The sequence below is a fragment of the Gobio gobio genome (genome assembly GCF_949357685.1).
Source record: "Gobio gobio genome assembly, chromosome: 16".
Classification (NCBI taxonomy): Eukaryota; Metazoa; Chordata; class Actinopteri; order Cypriniformes; family Gobionidae; genus Gobio; species Gobio gobio.
In genome coordinates this window covers 12,871,916-12,889,995 of record NC_137109.1, presented here as the reverse complement: position 1 = coordinate 12,889,995, position 18,080 = coordinate 12,871,916, and the positions used below count along the sequence as shown (strand labels likewise).

Sequence of the window (18,080 nt, the reverse complement as noted above, 5' to 3'; positions counted from 1 at the left end):
CCCGAAAGGTCGAAATTTTCTTGGGCCCGAATGAGTCTCCGTAACACTGAATTCTGATTGTTAGCTCTTGGTATTCTGTGGTCAGATATTTATGTATAATGACCACAACAAAATCTTTTCTCTGTGCTACTATAATGTGTCTTGAATCACTGCATACTCTCTTTCAAAAATAAAAAAGTAGTCACTATGAAATAAAAATTGGTTATTCTTTTTTTTTCTATAGAATACTAAATACAGTTGTTGAAAACAGTTCTCCTTTAGCCTGGATGCCAGCCGAACTTAGCCCCGCCCACAACATTTGAGGTCGGGAAGTTCGGTCTGGACTTGATCCGTTGTGGAGCAACTATGCTCGAACTAGAGCTGGGTTTTTTTATGGAATACTAAAAACAGTTGTTGAAAACAGTTCGGTTTAATATTTTTGTGGAAAAAGTGATGCATTTTCTTCTCTGATGACATGTTTTCTGGGCGAGGCAACCTGTCACTCACACGAGATCCACCAATAGCAAACCACAACCATCCAATCAATTCCCCACAGACAAAATTGTTTTTGTTCCAGAAGTTTCACTCAGATATACGTCACAATCAGTGTTGGGTGTAACTAGTTACTAAGTAATTAGTTGCTGTAATTTAATTACTTTTCCCTTCAAAAAGTAAGGGATTACTCTTATTTCTTCTGTAATTTAATTATTTACTTTAGATGTAATTGAACTAAATACTGTGTGTAGACTGTAGAACAATTATATATAATACAATTGTGGAATTAACATTTGTTAACATTAACAAAATTTTAAGTCTCACTTTAAAATGTGCGTTTTTTTGTATCCTTTTCAAATTTGTAATACTTTGGTCAGTTAATAAGAATAATTTATGTAGTTTTATATTATTTATTTAAATGAATTAAAAGAGCTGTTTCATGTCTATCCTTGAATTACTTAACTAGTTGAGGTTGATATAGGATTTAGAAAGTAATTAAATACTTTTTGGAGAGAGTAATTTGTACAGTAATCGAATTACACTATTGAAGATGTAAATAGTAACTAGTAATTAATTACTTTTTTAGAGTAACTTACCCAACACTGGTCACTAGGGTTGGGTACCGAAATCCGGTTCCAATATGGCACCGGTACTTATATAACCGGTATGTACCGGACCGAATCAGAACGCAGATTTCGGTTCCTCATTTCGGTGCCAAAATTCAAACGTGCTTTCGCGCTTTGGCTGGCACCGAGCCAGAGACAGACGCTCAGCGCTGGTCACATCACAACTCATGACAACTATTCAGTGTTTTCAACGACATCATGTTTATTTCAGGTTTCAGACATTTAAATGCTCAAAAGTAGGCTACTAGCAACAAAACACCCACTGATGTCTATGAAAGCGGCAATGACAATCCTTTCAGACGATTATAATTTGACTAACGTTACATGTTTTATTCACGTCAGATACATGCACATTATATAGTAACTAGCGTTTACTCTGTTCTTCTTCCAGTTCACTGGTCACTTACTTTCATGTATTTCGTGAGACGAGAATGCTCTCAAGTGTTGTAAATCCGACAGATCCGATTCTGAGGCGCAAACTAACATGGCGCCGCCCATTGCGCTTTATAGATCAACTAACACACATTCACTCACACATTTGAACATCAGATAGTTTGTGAATTTATATTATAAATATTATGAATATAAATAAATAAATAAATATTATGAATATTTTGAATAAAAAGAAAAAACGAAATAAACCCGATACAGCTGAGCTGTCAGCGCTATTGCGGCTGCTGTGTCATGTGAGAAACATGACGCGTCGCCATGGAAACATTAAGACGATGCGTTCTAAAATATTTAGCCAGAGAATATGATCATATTTCAAAAAAGAGCTGAAGCTCGAAGCTGGTTAGTAGCATACCAAGAATACAGACTACTGCTGTTATTATTGTAATTAAGAGTTATATTAGGCTTGTTGTAGTTGGGTTAGGTGGCTTAGGTTTTACTGTGAATTTGTAAATAAGTCAATTATAATTTGTAAATAAGTAAATTGTGTTTTGTATTTATTTATATTCATACATTTAAGTATACATTAAACTTTTAATAAATGGTTCAATTTAAATAAAAAATAAATAAATAAAAAGCCATTTAATGTCATCCACCTCGTTTTGTGGCCTTTTTAAAAAAATAAAAGTATCGGTTCAGGCACCGTTTAGGCACCGGAACCGTTTTAAAAGTATCGGTTTGGCACCGGAATCGAAAAAAACCCAAACGATACCCAACCCTACTGGTCACAATAGGGAAGAAAAGACTATATCGCAACTTCCATTCCATGCCGACTCAAACCAATATTTCCTGCTCATTTAATTATTTGGAGTGCAGAAGAGTAACAAGTCACAACTTTTTAATATAAATTAACTTTTTTTGTTTGTTTTGGTTCCAGTCGCATTCTAATTTTCTTTTGTCATATAAATTTAGTTCCATTGTACATTTTGAAGTATGCATCAGGTATGCAGGTATCTCACCCTCTTTTCCCAGCAGGAAGGAGTAGAAGCAGAGGTGGTTGACGGAAAGGTAGATCCAGCCCTGCCGCGGGACTCTGCCCTTCCAGTAGCTGCAGGGGTAATAGTTCACCAGCTTCTCTTCCTCCGGCATGCCGAACAACTTCCGCATCTTCAGCTCAGCTTCACGGAACTTCCCAGGATCCTCGTCTTCCTGAGGTTTGCCGCTTTTATTCTCTTCAGCGATGATGCCCTACAAAGAACAATCTTCAGATGCTGCGTGTGTTTTATGAATCGTTTTGCATTAGGATAGACCCGTTCAAAAGTTCTGCTCACCACAGCTGTATTTATTTGATCAAAAATACAGTAAACAGTAATATATTGAAATATTATTACAATTTAAAATAACGATTTTCTGTGTGAATATATTGTAAAATGTAATTAATTCCGGTGATCAAAGCTGAACATATACTGTATGTATGTATGTATGTATGTATGTATGTATGTATGTATGTATGTATGTATGTATGTATGTATGTATGTATGTATGTATGTATGTATGTATGTATGTATGTATGTATGTATGTATGTATGTATGTATGTATGTATGTATGTATATATATATATATATATATATATATATATATATATATATACATATATACACACACACTCACCTAAAAGATTATTAGGAACACCTGTTCAATTTCTCATTAATGCAATTATCTAATCAACCAATCACATGGCAGTTACTTCAATGCATTTAGGGGTGTTGTCCTGGTCAAGACAATCTCCTGAACTCCAAACTGAATGTCAGAATGGGAAAGAAAAGATTTAAGCAATTTTGAGCGTGGCATGGTTGTTGGTGCCAGACGGGCCGGTCTGAGTATTTCAATCTGCTCAGTTACTGGTATTTTCACGCACAACCCTTTCTAGGGTTTACAAAGAATGGTGTGAAAAGGGAAAAACATCCAGTATGTGGCAGTCCTGTGGGCGAAAATTCCTTGTTGATGCTAGAGGTCAGAGGAGAATGGGCCGACTGATTCAAGCTGATAGAAGAGCAACTTTGACTGAAATAACCACTCGTTACAACCGAGGTATGCAGCAAAGCATTTGTGAAGCCACAACATGCACAACCTTGAGGCGGATGGGCTACAACAGCAGAAGACCCCATCGGGTACCACTCATCTCTACTACAAATAGGAAAAAGAGGCTACAATTTGCACGAGCTAATCAAAATTGGACAGTTGAAGACTGGAAAAATGTTGCCTGGTCTGATGAGTCTCGATTTCTGTTGAGACATTCAGATGGTAAAGTCAGAATTTGGCGTAAACAGAATGAGAACATGGATCCATCATGCCTTGTTACCACTGTGCAGGCTGGTGGTGGTGGTGTAATGGTGTGGGGGATGTTTTCTTGGCACACTTTAGGCCCCTTAGTGCCAATTGGGCATCGTTTAAATGCCACGGCCTACCTGAGCATTGTTTCTGACCATGTCCATCCCTTTATGACCACCATGTACCCATCCGCTGTTGGCTACTTCCTGCAGGATAATGCACCATGTCACAAAGCTGGAATCATTTCAAACTGGTTTCTTGAACAAGACAATGAGTTCACTGTACTAAAATGGCCCCCACAGTTACCAGATCTCAACCCAATAGAGCATCTTTGGGATGTTGTGGAACGGGAGCTTCGTGCCTTGGATGTGCTGTGCATCCCACAAATCTCCATCAACTGCAAGATGCTATCCTATCAATATGGGCCAACATTTCTAAAGAATGCTTTCAGCACCTTGTTGAATCAATGCCACGTAGAATTAAGGCACTTTCTGAAAGCGAAAGGGGGTCAAACACAGTATTAGTATGGCGTTCCTAATAATCCTTTAGGTGAGTGTATATACACACACAAATGTTCAAGTATTTAAAATAAAAATATTAAAAATATATATATAAAGTTTGTGAATTTGAAAAAATTATATAGAATTTTTTTAAATAAAAACTAGCAACAAACAAAAAGTGAGAGAGAACTTTAACATGTATTCAGTGGAACGTTTAGAATCTAGTTGACTATAACCTGTGAAGAAATTAATTTTAAATCTAACAACTCCAATAATTCCAAATTAATCCACAACTCCAAATTTCTTAACTTTGACAAATGAAGCACATCCCACCTGTATTTTGCCCTTGACGAAGGTGGTGATGTCATCATCATTGTCAAAGATGGACAGAGTCTGGAGTAGATTTGTCTCGAGCCACTCCCAGTGTTCAGTGATCTCTTTACGAGATGAGCCTGAGACACACACACACACACACACACACACCCATCAGAGCTGTGTCACAGCCTTTAATATGTCACTCAGATTCAGGGCTGCAGTTTAAAGGTCAGGTGAGGTTTACAGGAGGTACGATGAATGTTAATGTGGGCTGTGTGACTCAACACAGTCACTCTCCAGATTCTCATCACTATTCAGCTGCTGCAGATGACACTGAGATATCAGTCATGGACAAAACAACTACTTGTTAAGTCAAAGAGTAACTATTTAGGAATATAGCAAGACAGTGTCCTTTGTAACCAGACTATCTAACCCATGTGTGACCTGACTAAACAAATATAGGCAAATCAATTTGTCTTGAGAAAGACAAATCAACTGTTATCTAGACTGTTAACTAGACTCTTGACCACCTAAACAAACAGTCAGTACTAGTTTTTTGTCATTTGGGGAGCATTTATTATCATTGATTTGCAATGAATAGCATATATGAGCCATAAAAAACATGTTTTTGCAACATTGTGTACTATCATTCAAAAGTTTTGGGTCAGTAAGATTTTTTGTTTTTGTTTTTGGGAAAGAACTTAAAAACATTAATACATTTATTCATCAAGGATGCATTAAATTGATCAAAAGTAAATACATTTATAATGTTGGAAAAGATTCTATTTAAAATAAATGCTGTTATTTCTATTCATCAAAGAATCCTAAAACAATGTTTTACACAACCGTTTTCAACATTGATAATAACCCTAAATGTTCTCTTTCAAACATAGCTCGGTATCTCACATATGGGACCGCCCCCAGGCGTGATAGACTATGGAAGCACCAATTACACCACGTCTGTCCGAAGGATGGACCAATCACAGCTCATACAAGGAGCCCACCCTCTCCCTATATATATTGCTGTGATCCCCGAAAACGGCATTCTTGTTCTCTTCCCCGTGAAGACTTTCCTTTAGCACCTGTCCTGCTTCAGTTCACAAACGTACCGTCAAGGTAGACGTTGCCGAACGCAGTGCAGACTAAATCTGTTGTGGATTTCTACTCGTTACTGAGTCATTTTCTTATTGTAACTAACGCGTTAAGGCGAGCTAAACTTCATTTACTCACCATGTCGAAGGTGTCCAAGACCGCAGCGGAGAAAGAGGCCTCTTCGCGCTCGTGTCCGGCAGCATGCGGTTTCATGATCTCAGGCAGGGATTCGCATCTGATGTGCATTGCATGTATGGGTGTCAAGCACGCTCAGGCTGCACTGGTGGATGCGGAGAGTTGCGCGCACTGTCGTGTAATGCCGGCCAGGGTCTTAGAGAGAAGGCTTTGTGTGGCCGCTTCTTCTAAAGAGGATCCGGTTCTCTCTTCCGTCCCTCCTTCTACAAAAGGTGATCCCGTCCTCTTCCACGCAGAATCCTTCCTCTTGGGGGGAGATTATGGACGTAGATTCACCTATGCCGCTTTTCGATCAGCTACTCGCGGAAGGCGATGAGGGGGAGGGAGACGAGGAGGAGGATGAGGAGATGTTAGCTCGCCTCCTCCGTGATGAGCCGGATGATGAGGAAGATGATGCAATCCTGTCTGCGGCGCAAGCGTCCAGGCCAGTGAGCGCGCTAAGCGGCGACATGGCGTCAACGGTCGTAGACTGCGACCTAGTGGAAGTTTGCAAACGTGCAGCGACCAAGCTTGGCATCGACTGGCCCGTAACTCCTGGGGATCCAGGAGTTAAACGGGATATCTATGACGGGAAAAGGCTCCCTTCTCGCCTTCCACCGGCGAAACAACTTCTTCCCGCGTTGCCAGCGTGTGTAGCGGAGATGAAGCGATCGTGGGACAAGCCCTTTTCTCACCGGGTGCCCGTCAAGGGTTACTCGTCACTCGATGTGAGTGAAATGGAAGGGCTAGGGCTTTCTAACCCCCCCACGGTCGAGCAGTCAGTGGCCCACCACCTGCATCCAAACAGGCGGACCACTCTCTCATCTGCCAGTCCCTCCCTCCCGGGAAAAATGGAACGCTTCACCGCTTCCATGTACCAAAAAATATATAAATCCTCTGGACTGGCAGTGCGGGCACTTAATGTCACTTCATTGTTGACAGCCTATCAAGCCGAGTTGTTGGAGGAGCTGGGCACTCAGCTGGACGCCGGAAATCCAAACCCGGCTGTCTGGGAGGAGATCTGCAACATAACGGATCTCAATTTGCGCACCTCACGTGGCGCGGTGCAAAGCTGCGGCCGTACAATGGCTCTTGCCGTCGCAGGTGAGAGATCGCTATGGCTAAATCTCTCGAGCATCGGAGACAAAGAGAAGTTAGATTTTCTCGATGCTCCAATGGATGCTAGTGGGCTGTTTGGCACGGCCGTTGCAGCGATGAGACAGCGGTGCGACCTTCAGAAGAAGGAGGGTGAGGCGTTCGACATATGCCTGCCACGCAAGAGAGCACCGCGTCCTCCTGTTCCCCCGCGTCCTGTTCCTCCGGCGCAGAACAGGAGGTTTTTGAATGCATCCAGGCCCGCGAAACCCCAGAGCACGGAGCAGGCGGCTCGTCCCCCCGCTGCTTCAAACGCTAAACCGTGGGCAAAGCAGTCATTCGCGGCGACAGCCGCAAAGTCAAAGTCTGCTATCCCGTCCTACAAAAAGAGGAGGGATACCTAGGACGCAATTTCTGCATGGGAGGGACGGACAGCACCTAGGGTTCTCTGTGATGTCCCCTCCCGAGTCCGCCATATCTGTTCCCCCACCCGCGAAGAAGCGGAGGATGTGGAGTTTGGACGAGAAAATGGTTCCAAGTTGTGGTCAGGCCAGTTCAGCGTCCCCTCGACACACAAGGTTCCGTCGAGTGCAAAACACTCAACCACCAGTAGGTGGTCTGTTGGGTACAAGCACAAGTTCTCAAGTGCATTGTCACAAAGCACTTCAGCCCCTGGGTTTAAAAATAATAAAAAAATTCTCTGTCGCATCCAGGCTCACTGCCGAGGGCGCAGAAAAACAAAAACAAAATAACAGCAATGAACCCAGAAATAAAGCGGTCTCTGAGCTTCACAGAGCCTGGCCGTTTTTCTCTCGGTCCACTAGATGGCGCCTTAACCCCATCTATGGATTCGGTTCAGCTGAACCCGTTGGCTCTTTGCCAAGAGGCTTGGAGACAGTGTTCTGCGCACCCGTGGGTCCTCACGACGGTAACCAAAGGTTACAGGCTTCAGTTTGCTGTAAAACCACCCCCGTTCAACGGGGTCATAGCATCTGTAGCAAATGGGGATTCAGCGCGTGTGTTGGAAGAGGAAATATCCTCCCTCTTAGAGAAAAGAGCTATAAGACGGGTTCCAGAGGGGGAAACTCAAAAAGGCTTTTACTCCCGTTATTTTCTAATTCCAAAGAAAGACGGGGGTTTGCGCCCGATAATGGACCTACTTGTTCTAAACAAACACTTGAGGAAGTACAAATTCAGGATGCTCACTGTCACAACTCTCATGCGCGCTATCCGCAGGGACGATTGGTTCACCGCGGTAGATCTCAAGGATGCTTACTTCCATATAAGCATCTATCCTGCGCACAGGAAATATCTCAGGTTTTCCTTTCGGAGCGAAGCGTACGAATTTGTTACCCTTCAATTTGGGTTAAGTCTTGCCCCACGAGTGTTCAGCAGGTGCATAGAGACAGCGTTATCACCGTTGAGACACAAGGGGCTCAGAATATCGGCTTATCTGGACGATTATCTGATATGCGCTCACTCGCGGGAGCGCGCGGAGCGGGACACAGAGATGCTCACATCTCATCTATCGAATCTGGGATTCAGAATCAACGAGGCCAAAAGCCAGCTGATTCCATCCCAGGAGATAGAATACTTGGGCTTACGAATAGACTCTGTGGCTTACCGCGCCATGCTCTCGGAAAGGAGGATCATGACGTTTTATCAGTGCCTTGCCCAGTTTCGCAAGGGAAACCTGGTATCGTTCAGGACCTGTCTCCGCCTTTTGGGCATGATGGCTTCGTCGCTATCCGTGGTCCCGCTAGGCTTGTTAAAAATGAGAGACTTCCAGCGATGGGCGGCAGCGAAGCGTTTGTGTCCTCATCGGCACCTTGCGCACCGAGTGGGAATACACTTGGATTGCGTGATGGCTCTTCATCAGTGGAGAGATCCCTGTTTATTCCAGACAGGGGTTTCCTTGGGGAGCGTGTTGCTGAGAAAAGTAGTGACAACGGATGCATCCCTGTTGGGCTGGGGAGCTGTTTTCCAGGGCAGGTCGGTAAACGGCCGCTGGACGCCCCGGCTTCGCAAGCTTTACATAAATATGTTGGAGTTGATGGCAGTCTTTCTGGCCCTGAAACATTTTCTCCCATTCTTGGAAGGGTTTCATGTTCTGGTCAGGACAGACAACACGACGGTGGTGGCCTATATCAATCGCCAACGGGGAACGCGTTCGTTGCAATTGCACAATCTAGCGCGCAAATTGATTGTCTGGGGCGCGGCGCACTTAAGCTCGCTGCGCGCCACGCACGTACCAGGAGTCCTGAATGTGGGGGCGGATCTGCTTTCAAGGGGAAACCCGTTGTACGGAGAATGGGTGCTTCACCCGCAGGTGATGGATCAGATCTGGGAGATGTACGGCAAGGCCGCCGTAGATCTCTTCGCCTCGCAGGCAAACACAAAGTGTCCGCTGTATTTCTCTCTCAGGGACGAAAATGCGCCTTTGGGTGTGGATGCGCTGGCACACCCATGGCCGAACGTGTTGCTATACGCCTTCCCACCGCTGAGTCTGATTTCTCCCACCCTACAAAGAGTAAGAGAAAACGGATTATCTCTCCTTTTGATAGCGCCCCGTTGGTCGGGGAGGCTGTGGCTGGCAGAGATTGTCCAGCTCCTCCAGGGCGAGCGAGCCTTGGCCGCTCCCGCTGCGCCGGGACCTGCTGTCACAGGCGGGGGGGCAGATATTTCACCCTTACCCAGAACGAGTCAATCTTTGGGTCTGGCCCGTGAAGGGTTAAATTTAAACGCACTCGGGCTTCCGCAGGAGGTTATAAACACTATCCAGAGCGCGAGAGCTCCATCAACGCGCTCACTGTACGACCTTAAATGGCGTGTGTTCGAGGAATGGTGTACGCGCAAAGGAGTTATTCCTTTTCAGTGCACGGTGAGTGATGTGCTTTGCTTTTTACAAAATTTAATGAACAATGGGAGAGCGTTTTCTACAATTAAAGTTTACCTGGCAGCTATTTCAGCTTGTCATGTAGGCTTCGATGGAGCTTCAGTGGGACGGCACCCTCTAATATGCCGTTTTATGAAGGGAGTGAAGCGTCTGAGACCAGTATCTAAACGCCTGGTCCCGTTATGGGATTTGTCCATGGTTCTGAATGCTTTAACTCTGGCTCCATTTGAACCTCTGGAGAGTGTGGATATTAAGCTCCTATCTCTAAAAACAATTTTACTACTTGCTTTAGTCTCAGCTAAACGAGTGGGTGAATTGCATGCCTTGTCAGTTCATCGAACATGTTTGAATTTTAGTCCGGATGACAGCAAGGTTACGTCAGCGATTCAGCTTATAACTGCTCTGCTTTGGAGTTACGTGCCTTTTACCCCCCTCCTTTTTCTTCGGAGAACGAGCGGAAATTGCACACCTTGTGTCCTGTACGAGCATTACGCTATTATGTTGACAGGACACGATCGTTCAGGAAGAATGATCAGTTATTCGTTTCATGGGCCACTCAATGTAAGGGTAAACCAATCTCCTCACAGCGCCTTTCCCGCTGGATGGTGGAGGCGATTTAATTGGCCTATACGTCTATGGGCTATAATTCCCCAGCGGGCTTAAAGGCTCATTCTACAAGAGGTATGGCTACCTCTTGGGCTTTGTTCAAGGGGATTTCGGTAGGAGATATTTGTGCAGCGGCAAGCTGGGCTTCCCCTCATACATTTATCAGATTTTAAAGGTTTCGTTCTTGCCGGGTCTGTTCGGCGGCTTCGGAAAGCATGCTTTTCGGGAGTTGGCTATATCATTCCCATATGTGAGATACCGAGCTATGTTTGAAAGAGAACGTTAGGTTACTTACGTAACCCCGGTTCTCTGAGAACAGAGCGAGGTATCTCACCAAGCTTCCATACTCGCATTACACGGGGGAAGAGCATGTTTAGAATGCCGTTTTCGGGGATCACAGCAATATATATAGGGAGAGGGTGGGCTCCTTGTATGAGCTGTGATTGGTCCATCCTTCGGACAGACGTGGTGTAATTGGTGCTTCCATAGTCTATCACGCCTGGGGGCGTTCCCATATGTGAGATACCTCGCTCTGTTCTCAGAGAACCGGGGTTACGTAAGTAACCTAACGTTTCTTGAGCATCAAATCATCATATTAGAATGATTTCTGAAGGATCATGTGACACTGAAGACTGGAGTAATGATGATAGATCACAGGAATAAATTACACTTTACTATGTACAGTGCACAGCATAAATGAGTACACCCCCTCTGAACAAAAGCAAAATATGTATTTTCTTAATGATTACTAATACAATTCATGGAAAGATGGCAAAATTTAAATGTATTAAACACTTAATAAAACCAGAGAAATAAATGTCATTAATATACGAAAAATAAGTAAATCAGCCAATTTTGTTTAAATGAAGGATTGCAGAAATGACAGGGTTTTTCCTACATTGAAAATTTTTTGGCGGCCGCCAAAACAAATTGTTGTCCCGCCAAAGCCTTATTTGATGAGTTATTGTGATTTAGGAGTGATGTAGAATAGATGACCGCTGCCCTTGCGTTAACTGAGTGTCAGAGAGAACGACCAGAGAGCTCCTCCCCCGCTCGCACGCTCTCTGTCTTCAAAATAAGCATTCTTAGCTTTCTAATATTTCATATTACGTTAATCAAAATCAAAAGGTCGGAAGACCGAATCCATGTTGCACGTGGCGCTATCAGACGATGTTTTCCTTTAATTACCGCTGGGTGTGAAATGCGCTCAAAAAACATTGACTGATTCTCTGACCAGCTGACATAAAGCATACTTTCAATAAACGTGAAAAAAATCCTATCCGGTTATGAAGTGTTTTCTGTGTGTTGACAAATCTTTCGCGATGTTCTAACAGAAAGGATTCACACACAGCGCGTCAGCCAATGTCCGATTCGCCACATTATGACTCCTTTGAACCGAATCATTTTAACGACTGGTTAGAACGGATCAGTCCAACACTGAACTCATGAATCAGTTGAATCATTTACTCAGAACACTTGAAATGAGAACACAAGTGTGCTTACCCACTTTAGCAAGAGTGGATAGTAAGAATTAGCTTTAATCATCCACAGTCTTTCAGCTTATTTATTTGGACAATGTGTAGTAAAATAAATAGCCTAAAATCATTTAGTTTAGACTGGAGTGAACCCAGAACAAAGTTGTGGTTAGCTAGCTGATAATTTTATGAAATTGTATATAGCAGAAAATTAGGCTATTTGTTCATTTTTTAGTACTACTTTTTAATATTGATATGATTATATACCAAAACAACTATCAGTAAATAGTGTAAAAATGAGGAACAAAAACAAACATCAAGGTATCAAAATAAGATAAGCAAAAATTACAAATTTTCTTTGAATTTATTTAAAATGTTTTGTCAGTATTGCACTTGCAGATCACGTGGGTAGGGAACTTTTTTACTGTGCGTGCGTGTGTGTGTGTGTGTGTGTATGGATGACCATGTCTGTCAGCCACCACCGAAGACCATTTTTGACCCAGGAAAAACCCTGAATGAGTACACCCTAGATTTCATTCAACAAATACAGACCACAAGCAATGTTCCAGAAGATCTGTGACTCTCCCGTCTGATGCAGAATCCTGTACGGGGCCACACGAGCACTCGAGTCCAACACGACATCCAACGTACCCACCAGCAAACCTGAGAGAAAAAGAGAAGGGTTACATGTCATAGGTCACGCCCACATGCTGTATGGAGGAAAACAACATCTACAAATAACAGCCCTTTGAGCGCAGTGGTTTTCTTCAGTCCTCATTGCTGACACACACACACACATTCTGCAAGATAAACACTCTGCGTGTGAGAGAGTTTAAAAGGAATTTAAGACATTTGTCACACACACACAACTTCCTCTTACAGTGGTCACATGGACAGTTAATGTGTGATTCTGATGGAAAGATAAACACTAACTGGCTTCTTCAAAAGGTATGAAGGGTTATTGTGATACGTAAACACTGATTATTACACAAGCGTGTTATGAACACATATCATCATCACAAATAAATAACAATCTCACCCATATTACGCAACTTCCAGACAACAACAGGTTAATGCTGAGGTCTTCCTAATGCAATTGAGTTAGTCGGGTTCAGAGGTGAATGTAGTCTTTCTGCTGTCATGTGAGGGACTCGTGTGTTTTTGTCTGTTTACTTTTAGGTGCCAGGGAGACACATATGAATGTCTTTCTCAGGAGGGAATACAAGATAATAATTTTTTTTTTTTACTACAGCGAGAATAAAAGGATCACGCATAAAGTAATATATTGCTCTCTAAGTCTTTAAAAGGCGTACAGTTTATTGCCATGACTTAACTACAAAATCAGTTTTTAATATGAATTCTTAATCATACATTATGACTAAGGAAGCTTGTTTCCACCACTGAATAAAAAATAAAAAAGGTAACTACGACTTTTTATCTCACTATTCTGAATTTGTTTCTTACAATTGCAATTTTCTCACAAGTCTTTTTTCCCTCAAACTTTTGGAATTTATCTCTCACAATTCTGACTTTATAACTCACAATTCTGTAAATTCGTAATTGCGCAAACATTTTTTTACAATTGTGAGATAAAACGTTTCTGCAACCAATGGTAACTGTTGTGGGCCACTGATAAACTGATTGTTTTTAACCTTTTTTTAAATAATTTCAAGGAGATTTATATATATATATATATATATATATATATATATATATATATATATATATATATATAAAATGGTACTCATTGAGGAGAATGTTAAATATCAAAAGATCATCATATCTTAGGTATTAAAAAAAAAAGCAAGTTGTATCATAAATAAAATATTAGGCACCTAGAAATATTAAACTTCATTTCAGCCATCGGTTATTTATTCATTACTGTGTTCCTGAACAATAACAAAGAGACAGCATTAAACCATACACTAATAATTGTAAATGTTAGACAAATGGGAATTTCTCAGATATAAATAAACAGATGACGCAAACAAAGTCAGCATCAATGAAAAGATGCAACATAAACAAACCCGTCTACAGATTAGTCCAAATGTTACAATGAATCAGGAGCAAGCATATATCTCTTGGTACCCTATACTTCATTAATTATGAGTAATCTGTCATGTCGTTCATATCGCTCGTACCCGTGATGCCTCCTCCGCGCCCGTGTCCCTTCCTCCTCTGCAGGATGAAATACGGATTCGCCCGCTCGCTCACCCACAGCGCGTTGGCTAGTAACACCTCCTCCGGGGTAATCCACATGGCTTAACGGGTACTTTCACTCTCTAGTTGCGGTAAATGTGTGAGTTTTAATCATGCCAGAATGGACGGGACTCAGCTGATGTTTATTTCTCTGCATGAGCCGCCAACTCACTGCGAGCGAAGCCTGCCACCGTGGAGCCAAAACGGCCGCAAGAGTCAATGAAACTTCAAAATAAAAGCATTTCCTACTACGGATAATAATATACAATTAATTATATATTGCAATCAAATTTATTGTGAAAAATGCTATACAAAGAAAATAATTTTCATTGAACTTTTTTCATTTTTATTTTAAAATATTTAATTGTAGTCTATTCACTAAAATGTTGTATTAAGCATTGTATGGCAAGTATGGCAAGCCGTTTTAACATTTAATCCTTAAAACGAACAAGTATCTATTTTTATGCTACTAGTACTTACTAGTATCTATTCCATTAAAGGTCCTGTTCTTCGTGATCCCATTTTTCAAACTTTAGTTAGTGGGTAATGTTGCTGTTAGAGCATAAATAATACCTGTAAAATTATAAAGCTCAAAGTTCAATGCCAAGCGAGATATTTTATTTAACAAAAGTTCCCTTTCAAAGCCTACAGCGAACAGTTGGTTTGGACTACATCCCTGTACATCCTGCTTTAATTACGTCAGTATAACAGTTTGTTGACTAACCTCCGCCCACAAGAATATGCAAAAAAGGGGGCGTGGTCTTGTTGCTCCCGCGGGGAGAAGAGGAAGTGTTGCGTTTGTATAGTGCGTTTGTCGTCATGTCGTCGAGACGCTGTTATTTTCATCCCGGAGTCAAATCACCTTTGTTTGGCTTTCCCAGGGACGCTGTACTTAGAGATCATTGAGCGCATGCATCCCCGTTATGGTAAGAGGCGTGACCTTTCCGGGCAACGTGCGCTAAGCTGCTGTCGAATCACCACACGGGAACCGCTGGCACAATCAGAACTCGTTACGTGTTTCTGAAGGAGGGACTTCATAGAACAGGGAAATCTTTCAAGCCGTTTTGAGGACAGTGAAAACAGCGGTATACAGATAAGTAAACTGTGTGAAAAATACTGTGTTTTTTTACACGTGAAACATGAACACATGTTATATTGCACACTGTAAACACAATCAAAGCTTAAAAAAAAACACGAAAAACGGGACCTTTAAGTACTAGTACTACTAGTGCTTTTTCTTTGTACTAGTGCCTATTCTTTAGATAGCCTAATAGTGCTTATTATTTAGGTACTAGTACCTTTTTAAAGATACTAGTACTTATTCATTAGATACTAGTGCTTATTCTTTAGGTACTAGTGCCTATTATTTAGATACTAGTACCTCTTCAAAATTATTTTTTTAGATACTAGTACTCATTCATTAGATAAGTATGCCGGCATTATGCCATTAATAACCGAGCGCACAACTGATGCTTGTTCGCGCAGTAAATCACTCCAGCGAGAGAATAACAGATGTACACGCCAGGAAACGGCAGCCCGCGAGCTCCTTTTAAACCCGCGCACACGCATGACATCTCTGCGCGCAAATCAAGCCCTTGCGAGCTTAGACAGGACTCGCAGCACGCAATCATTACCCACACTCGCGCTCGATTTTCTATTTTGCTCGCGCAAAAACTTTTTATTTTTGTCAGTCGTGGGGCGGGACTTTACTTAGTTAATTGTAACCTGAAATGTCATTGGTCAATCCCGTTTTTCCGGAAGTCAGTTGTGAATGGACGCCTTTTGTAAAACATGCAAAAGACATGGCTTCATCGACGAACCAGATGCAAGAGAGTTAAACTTTATTTACTGACTGATTGCATTATTAATATAATATGTCCTTACCAGATACTATAACTTTATTTTAGGGCTGTCAAAAGATTAATCGCGATTAATCTCATCCAAAATAAAAGTTTACATATGTTTACATAATATATGTGTGTGTACTGTGTATAATTATTATTTATATATAAAAACACACACAAGCATGTATATATTTAAGAAAAAATTATTATATTTATATATAAAATATCTATATTTATATATTATATAAATTATATAAATGTATATACAGTATATACATGCAAATATTTCTTAAATATATACATGAATGTGTTTGTATTTATATATACATAATAATTATACAGAGTACACACAAACATATTATGTAAACACAAACTTTTATTTTGGATGTGATTAATCGCGATTAATCTTTTGACAGCCCTACTTTATTTATTATTTTTATGGAGCTGTAGCTACTGGGGAAAATGAGAATACATATTGCTGTAGTTCACCGCTACATTACCACTATACTTCCACTAAATCTATGTTGTTTACCAAGCTACAATTACATCACTTCAGATATGTGAAAAGTGTCCATTAAATAGTTGTAACTATGATTCTAAATTCAAAATCGCTTCATGTGGCTTTGGATGAAAGATAAATTACTTGTTCATATCAGTAAGCAAGAGTTGTTGTGTAAGCTTTTTGTTAATAATAATAATAATAATAATACATTTTATTTGGCCGACGCCTTTCTGAGTACCCAAGGACATCTTACATATATCAACAGTCATAAAAGAATGAAATACATTAAAATACATTACATTCATAGTAAAATATGTACCCAATAATATAAATCTGATTAGTGCTAAAAGCGCCAAAATATAATATTTAAATAAAGTGTCAGGAGGGTTACAAGGGCACTGTACAACTAAACTGTTTTACAGATTAAAAGCTTTCTTGAAGAGATAGGTCTTTAACAATTTTTTAAATGAATTGACTGAATCTGCCTGTCGAATGTGGGAAGGAAGGGAATTCCAAAGTCTTGGAGCAGCACAACTGAAGGCCCTAGCCCCCATGGTAGAGAGTCGAAATTTGGGGGTGACAAGGAGGCCAGTCGAGGAAGAGCGGAGGGAACGTGCAGGGACGTATTCTGACAAGAGGTCAGAAATGTAGCTGGGTGCAAGATTATGGAGTGCTTTGTAGGTAATGACAAGGGTCTTAAAATCAATACGGTAGTGCACAGGGAGCCAGTGTAGAGTGATAAGGATAGGTGTGATGTGTTCAGATGATCTGATACCAGTGATGATTCGAGCGGCAGAGTTCTGAATAAGTTGAAGTCTATTTATTAGCTTAGAAGGGAGACCGATGAGAAGCGAGTTGCAGTAGTCGAGACGTGACGTGACAAGGGCATGAATCAGAGTTTCAGTGCTGGCTTGTGTCAAAGTGGATCTAAGCCTGGAGATATTTCGGAGGTGGAAGAATGAGGTCCGTGTAAGAGATTTAATCTGTGATTTGAAGGATAGAGAACTGTCCAGAATGACACCAAGGCTTTTGACTTGAGTTGACAGAGTTATCATTCTTTGAGTGGTTTATATATTTTCCATTAAATAAAGTATAAAAGGGTTTCAGCACTTTACCCCATTGAAAGGTTGCAGTTACAGTTACAGTACAAAGCATGAATGATCATACCCCTTTTTTATTATTAATAATAATTAGAAAAATTATTTAAAAAAAATTTGAATCATATTTACAGCTATTTAATAACTTTCCACATTTCTGAAGTTCTCAGAACTAGTAAATAACAGACCCCGGTGCAGCCACAAATATCATAACTATCTATAATAGGCCTACTGTAATTAAGACATATATTCAACAAATGTATTAAAAACAGAAAGACGCTATAGTTTCAGCCTTATGGCTACTCAAAGACCACGGAAACAATGCCAGTGGGTTCAATTCATTCCCGGCGTTCCTAGGTTTGCTTCTTATTTATTAAATAAACAGGCAATTAGTTGATGAAAAAAATCTATTTAAAAGAAGATATCTCTTAATATTTTCTTACTAGTTCCTTATGAGGTTAAA

The 18,080-nt window shown here is 41.1% G+C and overlaps 1 protein-coding gene across 2 annotated transcripts in view; it reads right to left on the bottom strand.

Annotated features, from left to right (window-relative positions):
- Nucleotides 1–14,364, bottom strand: part of tbc1d9b (TBC1 domain family member 9b) — an 89,947-nt gene extending 75,583 nt beyond the window's left edge. Inside the window, exons 1-4 of one of the 2 annotated variants that reach the window (XM_079839778.1) lie at nt 14,117–14,364; nt 12,528–12,638; nt 4,656–4,774; nt 2,510–2,738 (exon numbers count right to left, since the gene is read on the bottom strand). In XM_079839778.1, the coding sequence (XP_079695904.1) occupies nt 2,510–2,738; nt 4,656–4,774; nt 12,528–12,638; nt 14,117–14,234 (577 nt within the window). In that variant the 5' untranslated portion in view covers nt 14,235–14,364. The remainder of the gene's footprint in view (nt 1–2,509; nt 2,739–4,655; nt 4,775–12,527; nt 12,639–14,116) is intronic. The other variant, XM_079839777.1, reaches the window with a different exon arrangement.
- Between the last annotated feature and the right edge of the window lie 3,716 nt (nt 14,365–18,080).